The following is a 27,391-nucleotide window of genomic DNA, read 5'->3' as shown; positions in this document are numbered from 1 at the left end:
CGTTAGAACGTTAGAAAGCACTGGAAATAGAGCAGACCATATGGAAGAGAGAACTAACGAGCTTGAAGATAGAAAGCTAGAAATTAGACAGAAGAGGAGAGGGAACTAAGATCTAAACAAATGAAAGATTTCTACAAGAACTATCCAGCTCCATTAGGAAGGGTAACAGAAGGATAATGGGTATCCCAGAAGGAGAAGAGCGGGAGGAAGGAGCAGAGAGTTTATTTAAAGAAATAATAGCTGAGAACTTCCCAAACCTGGACAACTGGATATCCAAGTCTCTGAAGCAAAGATAACACCTAATTATCTGAATGCAAAAAGACCTTCTCCAAGATACATTATGTTAAAACTGTCAAAAGTCAATGACAAAGAAAAAATCTTAAAGACAGCCAGGGAAAAAAAGATAGTAACCTACAAAGGAACCCTCATTAGGTTACTGGCAGATTTCTCAGCAGAAACTCTACAGGTCAAAAGAGAGTAGAATGACTTACTCAAGATATTGAAAGATAAAAACTGTCACCCAAGAATATTCTATCCAGCAAAGTTATCCTTCAGATATGAAGGAGAAACAAAGGCATTCCCAGACAAACAAAAGCTAAGACAGTTCAGCACCACTAAACCTGCCTTTCAAGAAAGGTTGAAAGGAGCTCTTCTACCTGAAACAAAAAGGCAGAAGAACACAAAACTTTGAGTAAAGTCATAAACAGAATCAGAAAATTGCAACTCTGGACTTCCCTGGTGGCACAGTGGTTAGAATCTGCCTGCCAAAGCAGGGGACATGGGTTCGATCCCTGGTCTGGGAAGAGCCCACATGCCACGGAGCAACTACGCCCGCGAGCCACAACTATTGAAGTCTGCGCGCCTAGAGTCCGTGCTCCGCAACAAGAGAAGCCACCGCAATGAGAAGCCCACGCACCATAACGAAGAGTAGCCCCCGCTCACCGCAACTAGAGAAAGCCCGCACGCAGCAACGAAGACCCAACGCAGCCAAAAATTAATTAATTAATTAATATAAAACTATAGCAGAAAACAATTTACATTACATAATCCAAGGAAAAATTCTGCCTTGAACTGATTATCAGGAAAAAGTAAATCCCTTCAAGCTAGATGAACTGATACACTTTTTTTTAATCAAAGAATTAATATTACAGTCCATTTTACTATTCCTTCCAGGAAATGTAAGTATGTTTAGTGCCCAAGTGTAATAAGGAACTAATCACAAGTGCTTCAAAACATATTTCTTGGCTTTCTTTAACATACTTTTTATTTATTAGGTATTATGTAAATACATACTTCAAATTATTTTGAAATATTAAATAAATAAATTACAAAGCTGTATCTTCAATGCTTTAAAACCATTCTCCCTCCTTATTTACAAGAGAGGCAAGAGAAACAGCTAATTCCAAACCCAAAGCCAGAACTTGGCTAGATCAAAAATATTTTGACAACTCCTGACAAATCAGAGAACTTTACCTGATCAAGCTCTTTCCCAGTTTTCCTAAGATTCTGTAGTTGGTAAACTTCTAGGCTTCTTCCATCATCCTGACAGCACAAATCAATTACGACACAGCCCTGGTCCTCAAAGGCATTGATTTGGTGAAAAGTAACAAAAGGTTTACTGTAGTACATCCCTGGAAGAAGCTGCAGGGGAAAACACAAACAGTGAAAAATAGATATTTTATTTTATTTCCTTTAGGGTACAGATCCACAAAGCTCAAATTAAGATTTCCCCCTCTTTAAGTGACAGGCCTGGTAGGTATAAAAACCAGAATTCGGAATGTAGAAGCAAATATGCTTTGATTTAAAATCATCTCATCTCATATTAATCAATGAACTGGGGCTATTTGATATAGACCAATCAACTGTTTCAACTAACTTTAAAGTTCTCATGAAATATGGCCCAATATTTTGAAGGATAAATAAATCCTAGACTCTTAACTACATGGTTAAATAGAAAATACTTCTATTAAGAATTTATGTCTGAAACATTTATATTAACATATGTATGGAAATATGTTAATATAAATGTTTCAGACATTACATGAAATTTCTAAAAATCTTATATGTTCTGGTATAATGTTATAAGTAATAATCCTAGTTATTACTTTAAAATGTATATCTCAGAAATAACTAATTTTCTTGTCAACTGCATTATTATGAACTTTCATCAAATCTTTAACCGTGGTCATTTTTAAGTCTTTTGTCATTTACAGACAGTTCTGGGTGTACTCTGATGATTTTGCAAATATGTTCCTATAAAAGGGTTTCATCTTCAAGAAATTCATGGAAAAGACTCTGACAAGTACAGGTTTCTGGTAACTGACTGTACTGCTGAACTGAATGAATAAGCATTTTCAGAACTCTAATGAAAAACTGATGAACTCATAAAAGTGCTAACAAAAGATCAAGATGAAAAAAAAAATTAATTACATGGGACTGAGTGAACTGATGAGGATGAGTATAATTTGTGTGACTTTCTGTCTGAATTAAAAAAAAAAAATCCCACAAGGACTCAGAGGCAAAGAATATACAAATCAATTTTCACTGCAAAGTAAAGGAGCTGTTACAGTGGAGGATTACTGGACTGAATGTCAATATTATGACATAGTATGAGTGTGCTTCATGTTTCGTAATTGCAATCGTTGTTGCTTTTGTTGTGGTCATCCATGTACAATGCTTGGTGTCAGTCTATTTATCTCTTGTAAAAATAAAATACAGTGTGTGTGTGTGAAAAAAAAAAAAAAAAAAAGAATGATTGGAGAGAGATTAGCCTGCACTTTGCAATACAAACAGGTTTGAATAGACACCTGTGTGTGTCACAGGGCTGCTCGAGGACACACATTCCTCCAGTTTTCAAATGACGTGTTTGTATATTATTAAATCGTCTGTAACCCTAAAAAAAAAAAAAAAAAAAAAAAAGAATTTATGATAAATTAAGTGACTAATCCTTTGAAAAATGCACTCATTACTAAAATGGGATTTTTTTGGTAATGAAATTAGGATACAGTAAATTTAGGATACTATTTCTTTAGAGAGGTTAAAAAGTGGACAAATACAATAGTGTTATTAATCAGGAGTATATAGAAAAATATTTAACCAATATGCTTTAGACTTTGGTAGGATTATCATACTTACATATCAAGAAATCATAGAAGCAGCTAATAAAAATATCACTGCAAAAGTTACAGAAGACCTCTGCATGAACAATATCCTCTTTAGCAAATATTATTATATGGAAAAATCCATGCTAAAATGCTAAAAGGATTTCCTAGATGTCATTTTAATTGAATCAGATAATTTAAAGGATAAAACCATTTCCTACAATTTTCTAATATGCAAAATCCACTGTATTAATTAATAAATAACTAGCCCTAATTATGGAAGAAGGTAATATCCTTGATTAAGAGTGTCTTATGCAAGTAATGCCCAGTGAAGGCAAAAGTCAATCACATGGAAATTTGCCTTCATGTCCAATCATTTTCACAATAAATACACTCAAAATTCTCCACCTGACCAGTGTGCTTATCCACCACATGAAACCGTGTATTATACTGGGGTTCCCAGCTTATTCCATCTGAAAAGGCCTTTCCCCGAATTTTAGAAGTGATGATTTTCCACAGATTCATCTTTAGAGGCTGTTCAATGAAGACAATGTAGTTCCTTGTCATTCCTAAAAGGTTCAAGCAAACAATAAAATGTTATTTGGCAAACTAGAGTTGTCTGAAATGTGACAGTTTGGGGACTTGTCTGAAGGCTTGGACACATTACTGCTGACCTAAACAAATGCCAGTCAGAAATAATTCTTCATCATTTCCCAGCTTTACTATATATATTTTCTGTTCCTACATAAAAACAGGAACTGCTTAGAATAGCTTGGGTTGAATGCCCTCAACTTGCTTTTTGTCTTTTTTTTTCTTTCTTTCTTGTCAAATTGTTTTGGTTTAGGAACAAAGAAGCATTACATTAAAGTGTCATTTATGATCTAGACCTGTATTCCTTAATCCTTTTGCTATTTATACTGGAGGTAACAATCCAGGAGCAGATTGGCTATAAAGGTTTAGGATGCAGAAGATAAATATTCTGAGAAAAAGCTGAATCAATCTACCTGGAATATGAATTGCCTCCCTCAAAATATAATCAAGGTCTTTCCTGTATGATTATTATTTGTGGTCTTTAAAGTTACCTAAAATATTGAATTCTGTCAATTTTTTATGGTCAAATTATTTTTTTAATTAAGACTTTATATTTTGGAGCAGTTTTAGGCTCACAACAAAATCGAGGGGAAGGTACAGAGATTCCCCATATACCACCTGTCCCCAAACACGCACAGCCTCCACATTATCAATTTCCTCCACCAGAGTGGTCCATTTGTTACAACTGATGAACCTACATTGACACATCACAATCACCCAAAGTCCATAGTCTCTGTTGTGGAAACATGCATAAATGTTTTTTTTTTTACTTTGTATTTAGATATTCAATGACATATAACATAATATAAAACAACCAAAGAGACTGATTTCTATGACTAGAGGTTACTCATTGTGTCATCCTGGAGCAGGGGGATGAAGGGAGAGGCTGTTCTCCATAGAGAACTGAAGTGGAGTTAGTGCTGGGTGACTAAATCTCAGCCTGACTCAATGTGCTGGGAAGGGACCAATGATTTCTTAAACTGACAACTATTTCCTAGAGCAGTCAATTAATTAAAAACTTAAAAATTAATTGGTGTTTCCAATTAATTTTTTAGTAATTGCTTGTATTAAAATATGTTTTCAATCAGTCAGTTGGCTAGGGTAAGAAGTATGTGACTAAACAGAATAAACTTAATTGGCATTAAAATGCAACCTTGGTCTCTTATCACCATACTCTAATAAACTGTATTAACAGAGTACTTGTCAAAATTTGTCCCTCTGCAACAGTTACTTTAAGGCAGGCCCCATTAAAATTTGTCTTATCTTTGGGCTCACCAAAGCTGTGGTAGTAAGAAGGTTTCATCCTCTCTGCAGAAGCAATAGAACATATCACCTGGGCTCCATGGATTGTCTCCCCAAGGTCTACTTTCTCCGGAGGAACGCGAATAACATTATAGCAAGAGCCTGGAAAATGGAAAGTCCTGTCTTAACTGTTTTACATTCACTTTAAGAAAAAAGATAACCCTTGCACTTGTGAACTAGGCAAAAGCAGTTAAGAAATTTATACAATATGTATGACACCCATATTTCATAAAGGGTTATTTCAAAGACTTGGATACAAAAAATATATTAACTTTATAAAAGGTATTAGCTAACGTTTTGAAACATCATACACAAAGTAATCATCCAACAGCTATTGTATTTTAATGTCCACAAATGGTTCCCCTCTAGCTCTCTGAAGATGAACTCAATCCCAGCTTCATAGGAAAAGATAAGGTAGCAGCCAGGAATATCCTCAAATTCTATTTGTCCTTCTTCCCACTCCCCAGCTCCAAAAACTACAATCTCCATTTGTACCTATGTCCAACTCCTTCCTTTCAGTCTTCTAGATCCCTGGGGTCACTTTGGGTCCCATCTCATCCTGTCTCATCAACATTCATTCATGCAATCATTCATCTGACTATTACTACTTCCTCAAGAATCAACTCAGGTACCCACTCCTCAAGTAGCCTTTCCTGACTCTTCCCCACCCAAAGGTACTTGGTGCCCCTCCTTTATGCTTTAATTATATCCTATACTGTCATAGTACTTATCTCATTGTACTATAATTTTCTGCTTATTTATCTGTTTCCTAGTAGACTGAGCTCTTCTGGAGCAGGAATTGTGTCTGATACATCTTTGCATATTCAGTACCAAACAATGACTTGGCATTTAGTACGTACACTATAAATACTACTGACAGATTAACAACATATGTTTGTTAAGTCACTCAATGAATGAACAAATATTGAGGTCATATTGAATTATCTTCCTGGTGTTAGAAGTGCCAATGTAGGTCCTGAAGAACTTAGGTAACTTATAGAACTTCACAATCACTAAGCTTCCTTTGGAACAAGATAACCATACAGTTCCCTACTCATTATCAGCAACTACTTACTGAGTGTCAACTATGTTCTAGGCACTCTTGTAAGAGTCCTAAGTACCATATCCTAGACACTTGTATACAGCAGTGTACAAAATAGACAAAAGGCTCTTCATTTATAAAGCTCAAATTCTAAAAAAATCATACAATAAGTAAAAATATAATGCATCAGATGATGAGAAGAACTATATTGAGAAATAAACCAGGGAATGGGGATTAGAAGTGAGTGTATAAGGATGGGGGCTACTGTTTGCAATTTTAATTATGGTGGTCTGGGAAGGTTTCACTAAGAAGGTGACATTTGAGTAAAGACCTGAAGGAAGTGAGGAAGAGAGCCTTGAGGATATCTGGGAGAAATGCATTTCAGGTGGAGAGAAGATCAGATGCAAAGATTCTCAGCCAAGAATAAGTTTGGAGTGTTCAAATATGAGCAATGAGGCTGGGCTTCCCTGGTGGCGCAGTGGTTGAGAATCTGCCTGCCAATGCAGGGGACACGGGTTCGAGCCCTGGTCTGGGAAGATCCCACATGCCGCGGAGCGACTAGGCCCATGAGCCACAATTGCTGAGCCTGTGCGTCTGGAGCCTGTGCTCCGCAACAAGAGAGGCCAATAGTGAAAGGCCCGCGCACCGCGATGAAGAGTGGCCCCCACTTGCCACAACTAGAGAAAGCCCTCGCACAGAAACAAAGACCCAACACAGCCATAAATAAATAAATAAATAAAATTAAAAAAAAAAAAGAGCAATGAGGCCAGTGTGGCCCTATCCATAGTAAGCAAAGAGAAAATTCTAGATGAGGTGGGGTGGGTTAAAAGGATAACTGGCTGATATGCTAAGAATAAACTGAAGTGGGGCAAGGGGGGAAGTAACGAGACTAGTTAAGAAGCTACTACAATAATTCAAATGAGAAAGAATGGTGGCCTAAACCAGAGTGGTGGCAATGGAGGTGATATGAGGTAGTCGGATTTTTGATATATTTTGAAGGCATTACTTAAATTACTTTTTGACCCATTAGATGTGGATGTAAGAGAGGTATAAAAAATGATTCCAAAGTTATCATCTTAAGCAAGTGGAAGGACAGAGTTACCATCAACTGAGATAGGGAACATTTTAAGCAGAGAAAGTTTAGAGGGAAAGATCAAGAGTTTGGTTTTAAACAAATTAATTTTGTAACATCTATCAGACATCTTAGTAAAAACACTGAGTAAGCAACTGATGGAGAGGTCTAGGTTAGGACATTATATGTTTTGAGAACCAATTATAAATAAAACACCATGCTTTATACAGTGATGAGTTATAAAAGAAATGAAAGACAAACTCTAGAGTTCCAAGAATACCATACTACTGTCTAACTGTTTATGTATTTTAAATTAGTACTTAAAACTAGCTGGATTAATGTTTAGAGGATTTTTTTTTTTAATTTTAAAAAGCCTTTTTAAAATACCTGGAAAGGTAGAAATTATTAGCAAGCACTTTATTTACAAAGAAAATCACTAAATTTCCCCCAAACGCATACTATCTAGTAGAGTTCCCTGCAGCTACATGTACATTTGCGTTCCAGTTTAAAAATTCCTCACTGAACCAAATAATCAAGTAAGAAAAAAGAAGTAAATCCAGTTTTAGCTGAGATTAGAAGATCAAGAGAAAAATTTCCTGTCTCAGCAATTGGATTAAGTGACAATTACTCAATTCACTAAATTTGAACACTACTAGTTAATGAACTGTCCTAACTTCAAGTCTTGAAGGCATGAGCAAAGCAGACAGACACTCAGGAAACACCCAGCAGAGAACTGAATGCCTAGAGGAATGACCTGCCCAATACTGTGAGCCTAACTCTGGGAGACTCTTCAGGACTTTGTATAAACATCAAATTGAGGCAAAATAACAAGCACAGCCTCTGATGATTGGTGGCAAGGTTTCTCAAAGATTCATGGGCCACTTGCACCAAAATCACCTGGAGATCTTGTTAAAATGTACCAAGATAAGGAGTGAAAGTGTAGTTACAATGCAGACTCTTAACCCTTTTTCAGGTCTAGTGAACCAGAATCTCTGAAGATGAAGCCCAGTGATCTACATTGCTAGGAAGCATTCCAGATGGTTTTTAGGTGCTCTAAAGGCTGAGAATCACTGATCTAATGACTATTTATTTTAGAAAAATAATTAAGAATGGTTAAACAGTATTTCTCATATTATGAACTAGTTACAAAGTTATCTACTTGGGTATTAGAGTTAATTTATTAAGAAATGAATTTTTTTTATGATCAAATAAGATGCATGGACAAAATATTGCTGAGTCAGTTTACCCATTTGCTGAAAGATTTTACCTAAAAAGATGTTTGCTGTCTCCTATAACAGCTTTGAAGAATACATCCCAACCTGAGGTCGGGTAACAAAGAAGAGAGAGGGCTGAGTGATGAAGTTTCCAGGGTATCCTAACTCTTCTTGAGCTGGTAAAAAGCAAACCTGCAGTATTCATTTTCATATACACTCATACGTGTAAATATGGAGAGGTAGAGATGAACAACCCACAAAGTCAATTACTTACCACAGGTATATATTAACCTATTCAAAAGTTAACCCATACAAAAGATTCGTAGGTTATAGATGACAGATTGACAGCTAAGATAGTCAGAAACTTCTAATGCTTATACTTACACATTCCTTTTCAAACAGAGAGAGAGATGTGTACTTGGGTACAGGATAATGAATGTGCATGCCTTGAGAGACTCCTCTGTAGTCAGTGATAAATAATTAAGATGATCTAATGGAGTGACTAGTAGCAAGTTTTTGTGTGTTACTCAGACTAGACACTTGAAGCTTGCCTAAGCAAGCATCTTAAATCTTCTCAAGGTTCACTGCCCTTGTCTATAAAATGGGGGTAATAACAGCCTTTCTTAATGCCATGGATAGACCTACAGATTATCATACTAAGTTAAGTAAGACAGACAGAGAAAGACAAATATCATACGATATCACTTATATGTGGAATCTAAAACATGATACAAATGAACTTCCTTACGAAACAGAAATAGACTGACAGACATAGAAAACAAACTTATGGTTGCCAAAGGGGAAAGGGGTGAGGAATAAATTAGGAGTTTGGGATTAGCAGATACAAACTACTATATATAAAATAAACAACAAGGTTGTACTGTATAACACAGGGAACTATGTTCGATATCCTGTAATAAACCATAATGGAAAAGAATATATATATACATATATATGTAACTGAATCACTTTGCTGTATACCAGAAACTAACACAACATTGTAAATCAACTATACTTCAATTTTTTAAAAATAAAAATAATAGTACCTTTCTCAGAGACTTTTATAAAGATTAAATGAGAAAATATATGGAAAAAAGTTAACACCAGCACATACTAGGCACTCAATAAATGCTGGTTATCGTTATTAGCCATTAGAACCTTCTGGAACAGATTAATAGGCAGCTGGGGAAGTATATGAATGACCAGGAAAGAGATGTGATGTAAGTGGTTGTGAATGCAACCAAACTTTAACCTTAACTTACTTTGTAGTGTATTACTCCCATAGTAATAATAAATTCCTTCCTATGTAATATACAGTATACCTTCTCTATATCTCTTTGCTGTAGCATTCTAAATTTCTTATACTTACAATATGGTACTTCCTAAAAATTCAAGTTTGAAAAATACATTACTCATCCCTATAATGCTTGTGAGCCAAAAAGCATAATGGAACATAAAAATGTGAGTCATGCTGAAAAGATCAAATAGAAAATCAGCTTCCAAGCATATGTGCAAAAAGACCACAGAACTTAATTATAAATTATATATTTTAAGTTCAGTAATGCTACTTCGGAGATTTCTTTCTCAACCTTTCAAATGAAGTTTCATATATGTTAACATCTTGGCCATAATGGAATTGTGGGAGGATAGTTAACTCCCAATTATTTTTTAAAAGACCCCCATCCCAACTTTACCATGTTGCCCATAGGAGTTCCCCATGTTGTATGCTGTTCCATCTTTGTCATAATGAGGATGTGCAGTTGCTCCATTCACAGCAATAAATTTGCTCCAGTCTACCTGCAAATTTAAGACCATATAGAGACTTAAATATTACATGGGCAGATCTCTATTTATATGCATAGACAGTAGGGATGTGTCAAATATTTTTAAAATAAGATATAAAAACTACAGTTTAAGCCCTAATGTCTCACCTCTGAGAAATAAAAATTATTTTTCCTACTAAAGAAAAAGAAACTAAGACCAAAGAACAACAAAACCAAACAAAAACTCTACCACCACCAACAACAAAAAATGGACAAAAATGATTATCCAGTACGAATTTTTTTTTTTGCCCAAGATCACAAGATCACAGGAAAGTTCAAAAGAATAAGAATTAAAATTAAAATTTTGGCCCAAAGTTTTATTTTATCTTTAATTAATGTGTAACGTGAAGGCAGTATGGGTCTAGATAATCTCCAGTCCAGTTCTACCTGTAGCTAGGCAGAAAATGAATTAGCAAAAATAAGTCTGACTATTGTAAATAGTGCTGCAATGAACATTGTGGTACATGACTCTTTTTGAATTATGGTTTTCTCAGGATATATGTCCAGTAGTGGGATTGCTGGGTCATATGGTAGCAACCTAATGGATCAAGAGATGAATGGATAAAGAAGATGTGGCACATATATACAATGGAATATTACTCAGCCATAAAAAGAAACGAAACTGAGTTATTTCTGGCGAGGTAGATGGACATAGAATCTGTCATACAGAGTGAAGTAAGTCAGAAAGAGAAAAACAAATACCATATGCTAACACATATATAAGGAATCTAAAAAAAAAAAAAAATGGTTCTGATGAACCTAGAGGCAGGACAGGAATAAAGACACAGCTGTAGAGAATGGACTTGAGGACACGGGGAGGGGGAAGGGTAAGCTGGGACGAAGTGAGAGAGTGGCATGTACATATATACACTACCAAATGTAAAATAGATAGCTAGTAGGAAGCAGCTGCATAGCACAGGGAGATCAGCTCGATGCTTTGCAACCACCTAGAGGAGTGGGATAGGGAGGGTGGGAGGGAGACGCAAGAGGGAGGGGATATGGGGATATACGTATGCATATAGCTGATTCACTGAGTTATACAGCAGAAACTAAAACAACATTGTAAAACAATTATACTCCAATAAAGATGTTTAAAAAAAAGATTAAAAAAAATAAGTCTGTACTACTCTATTTCTCCTTAGCCCTAGCCTTCAGACATTAGGACTAAGGAAGAAGAAGTCTAGAACTATCTTTAAGGAAAACCCCAACCCCACAGGCCATTCTAACCAGGACAGAGGGTACACAATGACGTGAATCAGTGGGTAACTTTGATTTTGTTTAAGGATCCAATTTTTTCTTCAGATATTAGCTACTCTAAAAAGTATTTTGAATGGAGAGAAATTTTAGGGTTTATTATATTCATTTTTAACCTATATTTTACCTTTTCTGTTTTTTCCAGGGTTTCAATGTCCACTTTATTCATGAAGTTGGTTTCCGTACTAATGTAGTAATCACCCTTGTACTGCACATAGTTGACATTGGTGTTGTCAGTAATTGCTGAAATCAAACCCCAGACTTATTTAAACACCACAACTTTCTCAAGGGAGAAAGCAGTTTAAACATCCTCTCATATCAAAAATATATATATTTCAATATTCATATTTATATAGATCGACATATATCATAATAATTTAAAGAATCATCACTATCCCCAGCAAATTCTGAGCATATTAAAGGCTGCTTACCAGGCAGTTCAAATTTTGACATGAAACGTTCAAAAACATTCTTGCATGGATCAGGGAGAGCCAATGTGCCAAATTCCGAGATCACAATTCGATCATGAACACTGTTGGCCTTATATGTATCACTCTGTAGAAACTTGCTCCTGTATGTCACTGTGCCCTTCTCCACCTTGAACTGGTGAAGTAAAGCCATTCCATCAAACCAGTGATTGTACCTTTAAACAGGAGCAAAAATAGAAAAATAAATATTAGGAAGATAAACATGGGGTCAAAATGAGAGATTTCAAATACAGAAATAAGGAAATGGGATGGGTTCCCAGCAGAACCTGCTCAGTCAAAGAACTTGAAATTAAGGGTTGATAGTTTTTGAGTATATCCTGGAGTATAACAATGAAAGAGCAACTTACATTCTCTTGACCCTTACCCCTTATCAAAAAGCTCACACATCAGAGGGCTAAATAAAAACCCTAAGCTGGTGACGCCTAAGATAATTCTGTCTTTAACCTATAGCCAAGATATCAGCATATGGAATGCTTGATATTTCTCAAATTAAAATGGATTCCAAAATTTTTAGAGATAGTTATCTTCATATCTTATACATATTACATTTTCTATTTATTTAAAATTTTTTCAAGTTTATCAAAACTATGCTAAAGTAAGCAAGTAAGATGACTGTCTTTACTGGATAATCATTTTTGTCCATATAATTATACTATAGAAATGATGTGTCTAAATGATGGAACATCAAAACACTGTAAGGAAAAGTTTGTGCTTTGCTTTTAAAAGGGTTTAACATTATTTAGTCTTTTCTCTCATATGCTTGACAGATTGAATGCTTAATGCCTTCAGCATGAATAACAAGCTAAAAGGCTTGGTCTTCTCTTAAAGGCTTGTCTTAAAAGGCTATGGTCTTGAAAGCAGGGATTCAAAGAGATATTTGTACACCCATCTTACAGCAGCATTATTTACAATAACCAAAAGGTGGAAACAACCCAAGCATCCATCAGCTGAAGAATGGGATAAACAAAATTTAACATACAACGGTATATTACACAGCCTTAAAAAGGAAAGAAATTCTGTCACATGCTATAACATGGATAAACCTTAAGGACACCATCTAAATGAAATAAGCCAGTCACAAAAGACAAATACTATATGATAGCACTTACATGAGATATCTAAAGTAGTCAAACTCACAGAAACAGGAAGTAGAATGGTGGTTACCAGGGACTCAGGGGAGGGGGAAATGGAGAGCTATTGTTTAATGGGTATAGAGTTTCAGTTTCTCAAGATGAAAAAGTTCTGAAGATCTGTTTCACAACACTAACCTGTACATTTAAATATGGTTGAGTTGGCAAATTTTATGTGTTTTTTACCACAATTTTTTTTAAGCTGCAGGAAATAAAGGTTTTTTTTTTAAGGCCCTCTTTACACAGTGATTTGAGATGACATCTTTATAACTTTATCATTTTTGATATGAGAGGATGTTTAAACTGCTTTCTCCCTCAATTTTATTGAGTTTACAAACCCAATTTCCAAAAGTTCTTGGGTCCATTTCTGGGCTTTTTATTCTGTATCACTTGTCTATTTGTCCATTCATGCATCAATATCACAATGTTTTAATTATAGAGTCTTTATAGTATATTTTAACATCTGATAGGGCTAGTCCCCACCCCTCTCTGAGAATTTTCTTTATTAGTGTTTTCTTGACTATTCTTGCATATTTATTTTTCCACATGAACTTTAGTATTCATTTGTCTAACTTCCTTTAAAAACTGGAATTTTTATTAAGATTGTATTAAATTTAAAAATTAACTTAGGGAGAACTGACATGTTTGTGATGTTGAATCATCCATCCTATTCAAGAACAGAGGATCTTTCTATTTAATTGTGTCTTTTAGGAGTGTTTGAAAGTTTGCACATTTCTTGTTAAACTCATTTCTAAGCATTTACTCTTCTTTGTTGCTATTTTAAATGAGGTTTGTTCCTACCATTATGCCCCCTAACTGGTTATTATTTGTGTATATGAAAGCTAGTGATTTCAGTATGTTAATTTTACATCCTGTTACCTCACCTTTTGTTTGTGTTATTTTGTCATTAATTCTCTGCAGCTTTCCAGGTTTACTTTACTAATCCCTGTGCCTCTAATTAGTTTCTTTAGTCTAATTGTATTGGCTACATCTGGTTAAATAGAAGTGAAGATAGTAGGCATCCTTTCCTTGTTTCTGCTTTAGAAAAAAACTTGTAATGGTTCCCAATTAATATTACTGGTTTTAGGACTAAAATGAAAATATATTAATTTATATCTGTGTGTAGATATATACGTGTATATATACGTATACATGTATATATACACACACATATACTCACATATATAAATATATGTATATATAAAATACATATATAAATATGTATGTATGTGTGTATATATATATATGTACAAAATCGTGTTAAGAAAGTATCCATCAAGTCCTACTATCTTGAGTATTTTTATGAGGAATGGATGTTGAATTTTGACAAACATTTTGTTAGCATTTATGGAGAAGATTATGATTATGACTATGATTATGATTATTTTTCTTGAGATCTATTAATATGGTATATGACAGTAATGGATTTCCAAATAATGAACCCATCTTGCATTCTTGGAATTAATCCTACTTGATCATAGTGAATTATATGTTTAATGTAGTGTTGGATTCTGTTTGTTAAGAAAATATTTATATTATATTAGTACTATATATTTCGTACTTTTTTATGGATATTCATAAATAATATGAATAATTGTCTTCTTTTTTGTAACAACTTTATCATGTATAGATATCAATATTATACTTGCTTCATAAAAAGTGGGAAACTTCTCTTCATTTTCAATCCTTTAAAATAATCTATAGAGCACTGAAACTATCTGATATTTGAAGGTTTGGTAGAATTTCCCTGTGAAATAATCTGGGCCTAGTGCTTTTTTTTTTTTTATAAATTTATTTATTTATTTTATTTTTATTTTTGGCTGTGTTGGGTCTTCGTTTCTGTGTGAGGGCTCTCTCTAGCTGCGGCGAGCGGGGGCCACTCCTCATCGCAGTGCGCGGGCGTCTCACTATCGCAGCCTCTCTTGTTGCGGAGCACAGGCTCCAGACGCGCAGGCTCAGTAGTTGTGGCTCACGGGCCCAGTTGCTCCGCAGCATGTGGGATCTTCCCAGACCAGGGCTCGAACCCGTGTCCCCTGCATTGGCAGGCGGATTCTCAACCACTGCACCACCAGGGAAGCCCCCTAGTGCTTTTTTTAAGAAGCAGTTTCACAATAAGTTTCTTGTTTTCTTCTACAGAAATTGGTCTGTTTAAACTTTCTACCTCTATCAATTTTGGTATTCTGTATTTCCTCAGGGAATTATCCATTTCCTTGAGGTTTTCAAATGTATTTGCATAGAGGCCCACAAAATCTTCTATAATTTTTTATCTGTTTCAATGGCTTCTTTTTCATTGTCATTTCTTTCTTTTCTTCTTTTCTTTTTTTTTTTCTTTTCTATTTTTCTTTTTTTTTTTGGCCACACCATGCGGCTTGTGGGATCTTAGTTCCCTGACCAGGGATTGAACCCGTGTCCCCTGCAATGGAAGTGCAGAGTCCTAACCACTGGACCGCCAGGGAATTCCTTCATTGTCATTGCTTTCTCCCTTTTTCCTTGATACGTTAGCTAGTGGTTTCTCACTCTATTTTGGTAACTTTTTTATCAAAAAACATTCAAAACAAAATAGTTTCAATAATTATTGTTATTCTGGTCTAAATCCCAATAAAATCATGATACGTAGAGCCAAACACAATACTCTGTGTATAAACTCAGACACTCAGCTTCCTCATTTAAGATATTTCATATTCTTTTCTTTCTTTCTTGTTTTTATTTGTTACCACCTCAAATTGCTGACTTGCACTGAGCTGTCAAGCAAAACCCCTAATTTTTAACACACTCTGCTGTTAAACCAATCTCTTCCATCTTCATTATTGTAATAACTGGTTTTCTTGATCCATATTTACCTTTAATAAATTTTAACTTGTTAGATTCCATCTCACAAGATCCTTCTAGACCCTGTCATTCTATTCATTCATTTATTCAAATCAACCAACATTTTTTGAGTCCCTACTATCTGCCAGGCATTGTCCAAGCCCAGCAATTACAGGCATATAAATAACTATAATACAAAATGATTACTGCAACAATGGAGAAGTGTTAAAAAACGTTACCTATGCACAGGAGCAACAGGATGGAAGGATGAGGTTATCAGGGAACGATCAAGAGGAAAGAAGACATTTGGTTGGTTCTTTAAGGATGTTTGCCAATTGGAGAAGAGTAGAAGGGTATCCTAGTGAGAGGTAATAAAAATTTTTAAAAAAAAGGAAGAGCCTGAAGGCATATGGTATCTTGGAGGAATAGCCAGTAAACAAATTAGTGTGTAGACAGAGCCGTCAGTGGCAGGTGATGATGATAGAGAAACAGGTCAGCACAAGACCTACCAGCACTTAAATTTAAGGCTTAAAGAACTTCAACAGGAAAGCATGAAGTTTTGGAACAGGAAAGTGAAACTGTGAGACTTGTATCTTAAGAAGGTCACTCTGGACATAGAGTAGAATATGGGACAGAAAGAGGAGCATTCAGGCAATAATACAAGTGAGAAAAGATAAGAGACTAAACTGAAGCAGTACAGTTAGAAAGGAACAAATAGCAGAAATAAGTCAGAGATGACTGACAGGAGGTAGGCAGTGACAAAAAGAGAGTCCAAAAGTCACACCTGAATGGATGGTGATGCTTTAACTGAGACAGAGAATACATGAAGAGCAAGTATTGGGGAAAAGCAAACAGTTCAGTTTTGAACAAGGGTCTGAGCCGTTTGCAAAACATCAGAGTAGAGATGTTCCACAGCCAGTTGGGAAAATACAGGTCTAGAGCACAAGAGATGGGTGTGGGGTGGGAGAGAGATATTTGAGAGCATCTCTGTGTGACAGACATAGCCATAGGTGCAAATGGGATAATAACACCATCTACTGAGCACTTACTACATGCCAGGTACTGTGCTGGGCACTTCACCACATCTTTATATATACATATACATATACATATATATATATATATACACATATATATATATATATATGTATATATATATATATATATGGTGTGTGTATACAGTTGACCCTTGAACAACATGAGTTTGAACTGCATGGGTCCACTTATACACAGATTTTTTCAGTAGTAGATACTGTGGTACTACATGATCTGCAGTTGGTTGATGCAGAACCACAGATGTGAAGCAACCATGGGTAAAAAGGGCTGACTATAAGTTATACACAGTTTTCCCACTATGCAGAGGGCTGGCGCCCCTAACCCCCAAGTTGTTCAAGGGTCAAATATATAAATATTTATCCCCCCCTTCACATTGATTAGAGATGTGGAACTACTATTACCATATTACAGATGTGGAAACCACGGTTCAGAGCAACAACAAGCCCAGGGTCACAGGACAGGTAAGTGGCAGAACAAGGATCTCAACCCAGTGCTGACTCCAAATCCTGGGATCTACAACACCTCCAAAAGTAAGGTGAACCATGAGAAGTTATTTGGCAGGAAAGGGAGTGGAGAGAGAGGGCACTGAGGGAAAGAGGAGAATGAAAATGTACTGAGTGCCCATCCCTGTCAGCCACTGAATGAAGCACTTTGTATGCATTATCTCCTTTAATCATCATATCCAGTCATTAAAATCGATTTTATTAGCCCCATTTTTCATATGGGAAACCTTGCTCAAGATCATAGTGCTGATAAGTGGTGAAAATGAAATCTGAACCCACCCCATCTTATTCTAAAGAATGTATTATTTCTACTATAGCAAAGAAAACATACAATGAGAGAAAAGGAGGGAATGCTCAGGTCAGAGGCTGGGGAATATCAACATCAAAGGGGCAGTGAAGTGAGCAGCAAAAAAAATTATTTTAAAACATGCAATCAGAGAGACAGAAGAAGAATCAAGAGAAAGTGTTATGTGGGAATCCAGGACCAGAGAATGTTAAGACGGGTGGTCAAAAAGGTCAAATGCTGTAGAAAAGTCAGGCTGAGGACTGGAAAACCCATTTCATTTAATATTTAACAGGCTTTGGTGACCTTTCTGAGAACTGATAGCATAGCACGGTGGGGTGAAAAGTCAGATGGCAGTGAACTGAGAAGACCTCAGTAAGCAGGAAAACAGAAACAGTGAGAGGAGGAAAGAGGGTATTTGCTGGAGAGGAAGGTGGGAAGGAATGAGGGTTTTCTTAGGATGAGAGGACATTTGCAGGCTGAGATGAGGGGTTAGTGAAGGAGAAACAGATACAAGGGGAGGAGCATGAATGAGGAGGGAAGAGGGCCACTTCCTCTGATGATGATGAGAGGCAGGAGTAGGTACCTCTGTGGGGAGATGGGGAGGTGGGGAAGACAGCAGCTGAAGGAGCTCAAATCCAATTGCCCCTCTATCCATTATAAAGTAGGCAGGTCTATCTGTTGAGAGTGAAAGGGACAGGGAGAGTGATGGAGGCTTCAGGAAAGGGACCCTGTGGGAAGCTGGAAAGAGCTAAAGATTTCCTGGCAGCACCAAGGGCTCAGCTGGGGCTGGAAATCATAATTTTGTAATTGAATCAATCCGCAATGTTCTGTGTTTCCTCCAGAAGTGCTCAGGAGGCCTGGGCCCTGAGTGGAGGAAACCAGAAATAGGCTAATGTAGGACCAGAAATGGTCAGAGGAGAGGCAGAGATCGCCAAGGCAAAGGAAGTGAGGATGGTGGTGAGAGTGTATTTGAAGGGATTGATCGTGGAATCTGCACCTGGGAGAAGAAACTAAAGGAAAGCTGATAAACTGAGAAGATGGAGAAGAGTAAGAAGAAGAGAACTTGACGCAATTGAAAATAAGTTTCATGGGAATGGAGGAGTGTGGAAATTGGGGCTTTGAGCACCAAGTGGAGTTTCAGAGTTCAAGATTTCAGGGGTAGGGCAATTCTGTGGAATAAGATGCAGGATGTGGCCTCAGTACGTGGCCTTAGTGAAGTGGCACAGAGGGGGACAATCACTGCAGTGGGGACGGTCAAGGAATTACAAGGCTGGAGTGTCTTCATCATGGATCCTGAAGTCATTCCAGATGAGTGGTAAATAGTAAAATGCTGAGGATATTTACTATTCTGCCCAGAGTCCTATGATTTTAAAAACTGATAGGCATGCCTTCAATGTAATCATTGATAAAAAGTTTTTAATTGAAGAAAGGCCTTTGTCATGTCACTACTATGTCTGCATGTTGATCTTTTGAGTAGCATCTAACAAAGAGATCAGAGATTCACAACCAAGTGGGGCTATTCTTGTCCACAGGTTAAGAGTCACATTGACTTCAGGTCTCTACCTCTCCCTTTAAATCTAATTTGGGATCTCGAAGATGGCGGAGTAGAAGGACATGCATTCACCCCTTCTTGCAAGAGCACTGGAATCACAACTAACTGCTGAGCAACCATCAATGGAAAAACACTGGAACCTACAAAAAGGATATCCAACATCCAAAGACAAAGTAGAGGCCACAGTGAGATGGTAGGAGGGGTGCAATCGCAATAGAATAAAATCCCATACCCACTGGGTGGGCAACCCACAGACTGGAAAGCAATTATACCACAGAAGTTCTCCCACTGAGTGAAGGTTCTGAGCCCTGAGTTGGGCTTCCCAGCCTGGGGGTCCAGCAATAGGAGGAGGAGTTCCCCAGAAAGTCCAGCTTTGAAGGCCAGCAGGATTTGATTGCAGGACTTCCACAGGAATGGGGGAAATAGAAACTCCACTCTTGGAGGGCACACACAAAGTCTTCTGCTCCCCAGGACCCAGGGGAAAAAGCAGTGACCCCATAAGAGACTGGGCCAGACTACCTACTAGTATTGGAGGGTCTCTTGCAGAGGCAGGGGACAGCTGTGGCTCACTGTGGGGACAAAGACACTGGCAGCAGCAGTTCTGGGAAGTATTCATTGGTGTGAGCCCTCCTGGAGGCTGCCATTAGCCAAGAGAATTCAGCACCACCAGACCAGCTTTGCAAAAAATGCTAAAGGAACTCCTCTAGGCAGGGCAGAGACCAGAAACTTAAAATAACCTTGTACACATATAGACTACTATATCAAAACCTCATGGGAACAGCAAGCCCAAAAACAACAATAGATAGACACACACAAAAGAAAAAGCAACCCAAACACAACACTAAAGATGGTCATCAAACCACAAAAGAAGAGAACAAAAGAGGAAAAGAAGAAAAAAGACTTACAAAACAAACCCAAAACAATTAAGAAAATGGCAATAGGAACATACATATCAATAATTACCTTAAATGTAAATGAATTAAGGGACTTCCCTGGTGGCGCAGTGGTTAAGAATCCATCTGCCAATGCAGGGGATGTGGGTTCAAGCCCTGGTCTGGGAAGATCCCACATGCTGCAGAGCAACTAATCCCGTGCACCACAACTACTGAGTCTGCGCTCTACAGCCCATGAGCCACAACTACTGAGTCTGCGTGCCACAACTACTGAAGCCCGTGAGCTCTAGGGCCTGTGTGGCACAACTACTGAGCCCATGTGCTGCAACTACTGAAGCCCGCAAGCCTACAGCCCATGCTCCGCAACAAGAGAAGCCACTGCAATGAGAAGCCTGCGCACCACAACAAAGAGTAGCCCCCACTCGCCGCAAATAGAGAAAGCCTACACACAGCAATGAAGACCCAACACAGCCAAAAATAAATAAAATTTTTTTAAAATGTAAATGAATTAAATGCTCCAACCAATCCTGCAGTACTAAGAGGGAAGTTTATAGCAATACAATCTTACCTCAAGAAACAAGAAAAATCCCAGATAAACAACCTAACCTTACATCTAAAGGAACTAGAGAAAGAAGAACAAACAAAACCTAAGTTCGTAGAAGGAAACAAATCATAAAGATCAGAGCAGAAATAAATGAAATAAAAATGAAGAAAACAATAGCAAAGATCAATGAAACTAAAAGCTGGTACTTTGAAAAGATGAACAAAATTGATAAACCTTTAGTCAGACTCATCAAGAAAAAAGCGAGGGGACTCAAATCAATAAAATTAGAAATGGAAAAGGAAAAGTTACAACTGACACCACAGAAATACAAAGGATCATAAGAAACTACTACAAACAACTGTATACCAATAAATGGACAACCTGGAAGAAATGGACAAGTTCTTAGAAAAGTACATTATCCCAAGACTGAACCAGGAAGAAATAGAAAATATGAACAGGCCAATCACAAGCACTGAAGTTGACATTGTGATTAAAACACTCCCAACAAACAAAAGTCGAGGCCTGATGGCTTCAGAAGTTCTACCAAACATTTAGAGAAGAGCTAACACCAATCCTTCTGAAACTCTTCAAAAAATTGCAGAGGAAGGAACACTCCCAAACTCATTCTATGAGTCTACCATCACCCTGATACCAAAACCAGACAAAGATACCACAAAACAAGAAAATTACAGGCCAATATCACTGATGAACATAAGATGCAAAAATCCTCAACAAAATACTAGCAAACAGAATCCAACAACACATTAAAAGGATCATACACCATGATCAAGTGGGATTTATCCCAAGGATGCAAGGATTTTTCAGTATACGCAAATCAGTCAATATGATACTCCACACCAACAAACTGAAGAATAAAAACCATATGATCACCTCAATAGATGCAGGAAAAGCTTTTGACAAAATTCAGCGCCCATTTATGATAAAAACTCTTCACACAGTGGGCACAGAGGGAACATACCTCAACATAATAATGGCCATATATGACAAACCTACAGCTAACATCATACTCAGTGGTGAAAAGCTGAAGGCATTTCCTCTAAGATCAGGAATAAGACAAGGATGTCCACTCTCGTCACTTTTATTCAACATAGTTTTGGAAGTCCTAGCCATGGCAATCAGAGAAGAAAAAGAAATAAAAGGAATCCAAATTGCAAAAGAAGAAGTTGAACTGTCACTGTTTGCAGATGACATGATACTATTCATAGAAAATCCTAAAGATGTCACCAGAAAAATACTAGAGCTCAATGAATCAATTGAGCTCAATGATTCAATGAATCAATGAATTTGGTAAAGTTGCAGGTTATAAAATTAATATACAGAAATCTCTTGCATTTCTATACACTAACAACAAAAGACCAGAAAGAGAAATTAAGGAAATAATCCCATTTACCATTGCATCAAAAAGAATAAAATACCTAGATATAAATCTACCTAAGGAGGCAAAAGACCTGTACTCTGAAAACTATAAGACGCTGATGAAAGAAATCAAAGATGACACAAACAGATGGAAAGATATACCATGTTCTTGGATTAGAAGAATCAATACTGTGAAAATGACTATACCACTCAAGGCAATCTACAGATTCAATGCAATCCCTATCAAATTACCAATAGCATTTTTCACAGAACTAGAACAAAAAATCTTAAAATTTGTATGGAGACACAAAAGACCCTGAATAGCCAAAGCAATCTTGAGAAAGAAAAATGGAGCTGGAGAAATCAGGCTTCCTGGCTTCAGACTATAATGCAAAGCTATAGTCATCAAAACAGTATGGTACTGGCACAAAAATAGAAATATAGATCAATGGAACAGGATAGGAAGCCCAGAAATAAATCCACTCACCTATGGTCAATTAATCTACAACAAAGGAGGCAAGACTATACAATGCTGGAAAGACAGTCTCTTCAACAAATGGTGCTGGGAAAACTGGACAGCTATATGTAAAAAAATGAAATTAGAACATTCTTTAACACTATATACAAAAATAAGCTCAAAATGGATTAAAGACCCAAATGCGAGACTGGACACTATAAAACTCTTAGAGGAAAACACAGGCAGAACACTCTCTGACATAAATCACAGCAATATTTTTTTTCGATCCATCTCCCAGAGTAATAGAAATAAAAACAAAAATAAACAAATAGGACCTAATTAAACTCAAAAGCTTTTGCACAGCAAAGAAAACCATAAACAAAAGGACAACCCACAGATTGGGAGAAAATATTTGCAAATGATGTGCTCGACAGGGGATTAGTCTCCAAAATTTACAAACAGCTCATGCAGCTTATATCATCAAAACAAATAACCCAATCAAAAAATGTGCAGAAGACCTAAATAGACTTTTCTCCAAAGAAGACATATAGATGGCCAAAAGGCACATGAAAAGATGTTCAACATCGCTAATTATTAGAGAAATGCAAATAAAAACTACACTAAGATATCACCTCACACCAGTCAAAATGGCTATCATCAAAAAGACTACAAACAATAAATGCTGGAGAGGATATAGAGAAAAGGGAAACCTTCTACACTGTTGGTGGGAATATAAATTGGTACAGCCACTATGGAGAACAGTATGGAGGTTCCTTAAAAAACTAAAAATAGAGCTACCATATGATCTTGCAATGCCGCTCCTGGGCATATATCTGGAGAAAAACATGGTCCAAAAGGATACATGCACTCCAATGTTCATTGCAGCACTGTTTACAATAGCCAAGATATGGAGGCAACCTAAATGTCCATCAACAGAGGAATGGATAGAGAAGATGTGGTACATATATACAATGGAATATTATTCAGCCATTAAAAAGAATGAAATAATGCCATTTGCAGCAACATGGACAGACCTAGAGATTGTCATACTGAGTGAAGTAAGTCAGACGGAGAAAGAGAAACATCGTATGATATCATTTATATGTGGAATCTAAAAACAAATGAACTTATTGAGAAAACAGAAAGAGACTCACAGACTTAGAGAATGAACTTATGGTTACCAGGGGGGAAGGGTAGGCAAGAGGGGCGGTTAGGGAGTTTGGGATTGACATGTACACACTGCTATATTTAAAATGGATAACCAACAAGGACCTACTGTATAGCACAGGGAACTCTCCTCAATATTATGCAACAACCTAAATGGGAAAAGAATTTGAAAAAGAATAGATACATGTATATGTATAACTGAATCACTTTGCTGTACACCTGAAACTATCACTATCACAACGTTGTTAATCAACTATATTCCAATATAAAATAAAAAGTTTAAAAAAAAAAGAAATGCCCCCCAAATGTTTGCAAGTGAATTCTATTGAAAAGACATGAAAGATATGAATGAGACTTAGGGGTCCACAAAAGAGAAAGTTGTATATTATGATAACAAAAATAACTGATGATGCCTTTTAGAAATAAAAAAGAAAAGTCTCCCATGAAAATAAATAAGTAAATCTAAGTTGGGAGCCAAACCACTAAACTAAGCCTCAATTTGTCTTCTCCTCAACTTGAAGATACCTGTACTTCTCACCCAAGAGGCAGGCAAGACCTTGTTCTTGCTATAAATACCTACTGCTGGCTCTGAAAAAGAATTGATTTGAAGGACAAAGTAGACACTTATGAGGACCAACCACACCGCCCATTTTCCTTCTCCCACAAAGATCTTTATCTTAAAAGAGGCCTGTGGTGCAATCCCAGGCCCTGAGTAGCTCTGCTACTTGGTTTTACAACTGACTAAAGCTACTCCTGTAGCAGATGAAATACCATGTGCTTTTTGTAAGAGGCTGTTACCCTCTGGGCAGTGGACTAGTAGTTTTATTTTTCTTTTCCTCCTCCTCTTCCTTTTTGCTTCATAATCTTTTTTCAAATTATAACTTTCATGAAATCCAGATAAAAATAGGGAAAAGTAGAGCTTCTCTGTTAGGGCTAAGGGGGGGTGTCCATAGGTCAGTTCAGTCATTTTCTTTTTTTCTACCTCCAAATCAGTCCCCTACCTTCCCAGCCCCCCAACCATTACCCTAAGCATTTAAAGTAACTTCTTAAGGGCTTCTTGCAGCAGCTGGTTGGGGAGGGGTAGGGCGGTTCCCAGCCCCCCAACCATTACCCTAAGCATTTAAAGTAACTTCTTAAGGGCTTCTTGCAGCAGCTGGTTGGGGAGGGGTAGGGCGGTGGAAGAACATTGCATTTTGTTTCCTTCTAGCACTGGCATTTTAAAAGTCTAATATTCAGTAAAGACAAGATGCAACAGGTTCAGCAAATTAAAATATCTGGGTTATTAAGAAATATATCTTAAACATGCCCCTAATTCTTGATCTGTTTCTAACAACAGCTGGAGAAGCACAGTAGGACCGTAATCAGATCCCCACCAGGCCCACAGGAATGATATAACTAATAGAAGGTACAATTAGGTGGTTGCCAGGAGCTTGGGGAAGGGGAGAATGGGGAGTTACTGTTTAATGGGTAGAGTTTCAGTTTTGCAAGATGAAAAGTAGATGGACGGTGGTGATGATAGCACATCAGTGTGAATGTACTTAATGCTAATGAACTGTACGCTCAAAAATAGATGGCAAATTTTATGTAATGTGTATTTTATCATATTTTTTTGAAGGGCAGTGATTTCTGGAATATCATCCAGCCATTAAAAGTAATAGTCATTCAGATTTTGTAGCAACACAGATAAAAAGGCTTATGACAGTATGAAATTTTTTTAAATGAGGGCAAAAAAATTCAGTTAATATCTAAAATATATAAAGAACTCATACACTAAATAGCAAAATAACATAAACCTGGTTTTAAAATGGGCTGAAGATCTGTATAGACATTTTCCCAAAAAAGACATACAGATGGTCAACAGGTACATGAACAGATGCTCAACATCACTAGTCATCAGGCATATGCAAATCAAAACCACAATGACATACCACCCTACACCTGTTAGAATGGCTATTATTGAAAAGACAAGAAATAACAAGTGTTGGGGAGGATGTGCAGAAAAGAGAACACTCACGCACTGTTGGTGAAAAAGTAAATTAGTACAGCCACTACGGAAACCTGTATGGAGGTTCTTCAAAAAATTAAAAATAGAACTACCATATGATCCAGCAATTCCACTTCTGGATATTTATCCAAAGAAATCAGAAACACTAACTCAAAAAGATATATGCACCCTCATGTTTACTGCAGCATTATTTACAGTAGCTGAGATATGAAAACAACCTAAGTGCCCATGGACAGATGAATGGATAAAGAAGCTGTGGCATCTATATACACAATGGAATACTACTCAGCCATAAAAAGGAAAGAAATGCTGTCATTTGCAACATGAATAGAGCTTGAGGGCATTATGCTAAGTGAAATAAGCCAGACAGAGAAAGACAAATACCATATGATCTCACTTATATGTAGAATCTTAAAAAAAAAGAAAAAGAAAAAGAAAAAGAAAAACAAGCTCATAGATACAGAGAATAGACTGGTGATTGCAAGAGGTGAAGGGGATGAAAAGGTACAAACTTCCAGTTATAAAATAAATAAGGGATGTAATGTACAGCATGGTGACTATAGTTAATAATACTTATTGCATATTTGAAAGTTGCTGAGAGTAAATCTTAAAAGTCCTCATCATAAGAAAAAAAATTTTGTAACTATGTATGGTGATGAATGTTAACTAGACTTATTGTGATGATCATTTCACAATACATACAAATACTGAATCATTATGTTGTACACCTGAAACTAGTATAATGTTATATGTCAATTATACTTCACTAAAAAAAATTCTACATATGATTGTGATTATTTAAAACAAATCTATAGAGATTAGCAGGAAATACACCAAAGTGCTAACAGAGCATGTGGTACACACTTTTTCCACACTCTGTTCTATACGTCAAAAAGTTTTATACAGGTAAAAACTTTCACAATGAAAAAGAAGTTTCAAATATTTTTAAATGTTTAAAGCAAAGTAGATTTCTTCCTGACCATAGTGGTTTCTTCACATCACTTCATGTCCCTAGTAGACACACAGAGAAATAATTCACTAAAGAGTTATTGGGTTTTTTCAATTATTTACATATACTTATTGAGTGCTATTTAAGTATAGGGCATTATCCTAGATATTGGGGATATGGGTTGAACAAGAAAATGTCCCCACCATCATGGAACTGCCATCTAGTGAGGAAACACAGCTAATAAATAAATAAACAAACAAAAATATACTGGATATTGATAATGCAGATAATTAAAATAGGTAATATAAAAAATAGTAGCATTTTTAGATTGGGAGATCAGGGAAGGCTCAAAGGATGTGAAATTTGAGCTCATATCTGAATGACAAGAATCAGACTTGGGAAGAGAGATGAGCAAGCCAATGCCAAGACCCTGAGCAAAAATAAACATGCCTGGTTTGAGGAACTGAAAGAGCCATTGTGTCTGGGGAGTACTGGGTAAGGGAGTGGTATGAGGTGAAGACATTGCCCCTTCCTTCAGAAACTTGTGATGAAATAGAGCTTGCTAATCCTATAGATTGTTCCTGACACTTCTCTTTTAGCATAAACTTTCAGGTGACTTAAAATTTACAATATTCTGCAAAGCAGAAAAGTCAAAACTTTTAAAAAAGAATTAAATCTCCATTTTTTTCTGTAGACTATAGTTTCCTCATCTGTAATCAAAGGGATTGCATGGCAATGTTAGCCTCAGAGAGGAAGCAGATATTAATGCATATTCCA

General features: G+C 36.6%; 1 protein-coding gene across 4 annotated transcripts in view; it reads right to left on the bottom strand.

The window, feature by feature from the left end:
• BCO2 (beta-carotene oxygenase 2) overlaps window positions 1–27,391 on the bottom strand; it is a 57,008-nt gene that overhangs the window by 11,533 nt on the left and 18,084 nt on the right. For all 4 annotated transcript variants that reach the window (XM_036862094.1, XM_036862095.1, XM_036862097.1 and 1 more), the window contains 6 exons: window positions 11,831–12,042; window positions 11,527–11,642; window positions 10,017–10,119; window positions 4,968–5,096; window positions 3,510–3,670; window positions 1,474–1,641 (listed from right to left, as the gene is read on the bottom strand). In XM_036862094.1, the coding sequence (XP_036717989.1) occupies window positions 1,474–1,641; window positions 3,510–3,670; window positions 4,968–5,096; window positions 10,017–10,119; window positions 11,527–11,642; window positions 11,831–12,042 (889 nt within the window). The remainder of the gene's footprint in view (window positions 1–1,473; window positions 1,642–3,509; window positions 3,671–4,967; window positions 5,097–10,016; window positions 10,120–11,526; window positions 11,643–11,830; window positions 12,043–27,391) is intronic.

This window comes from Balaenoptera musculus, chromosome 8 (genome assembly GCF_009873245.2).
Source record: "Balaenoptera musculus isolate JJ_BM4_2016_0621 chromosome 8, mBalMus1.pri.v3, whole genome shotgun sequence".
NCBI classification, from domain to species: Eukaryota; Metazoa; Chordata; class Mammalia; order Artiodactyla; family Balaenopteridae; genus Balaenoptera; species Balaenoptera musculus.
Note: the sequence above shows the minus strand (reverse complement) of the source record. Positions and strands in the feature narration are given on the sequence as shown.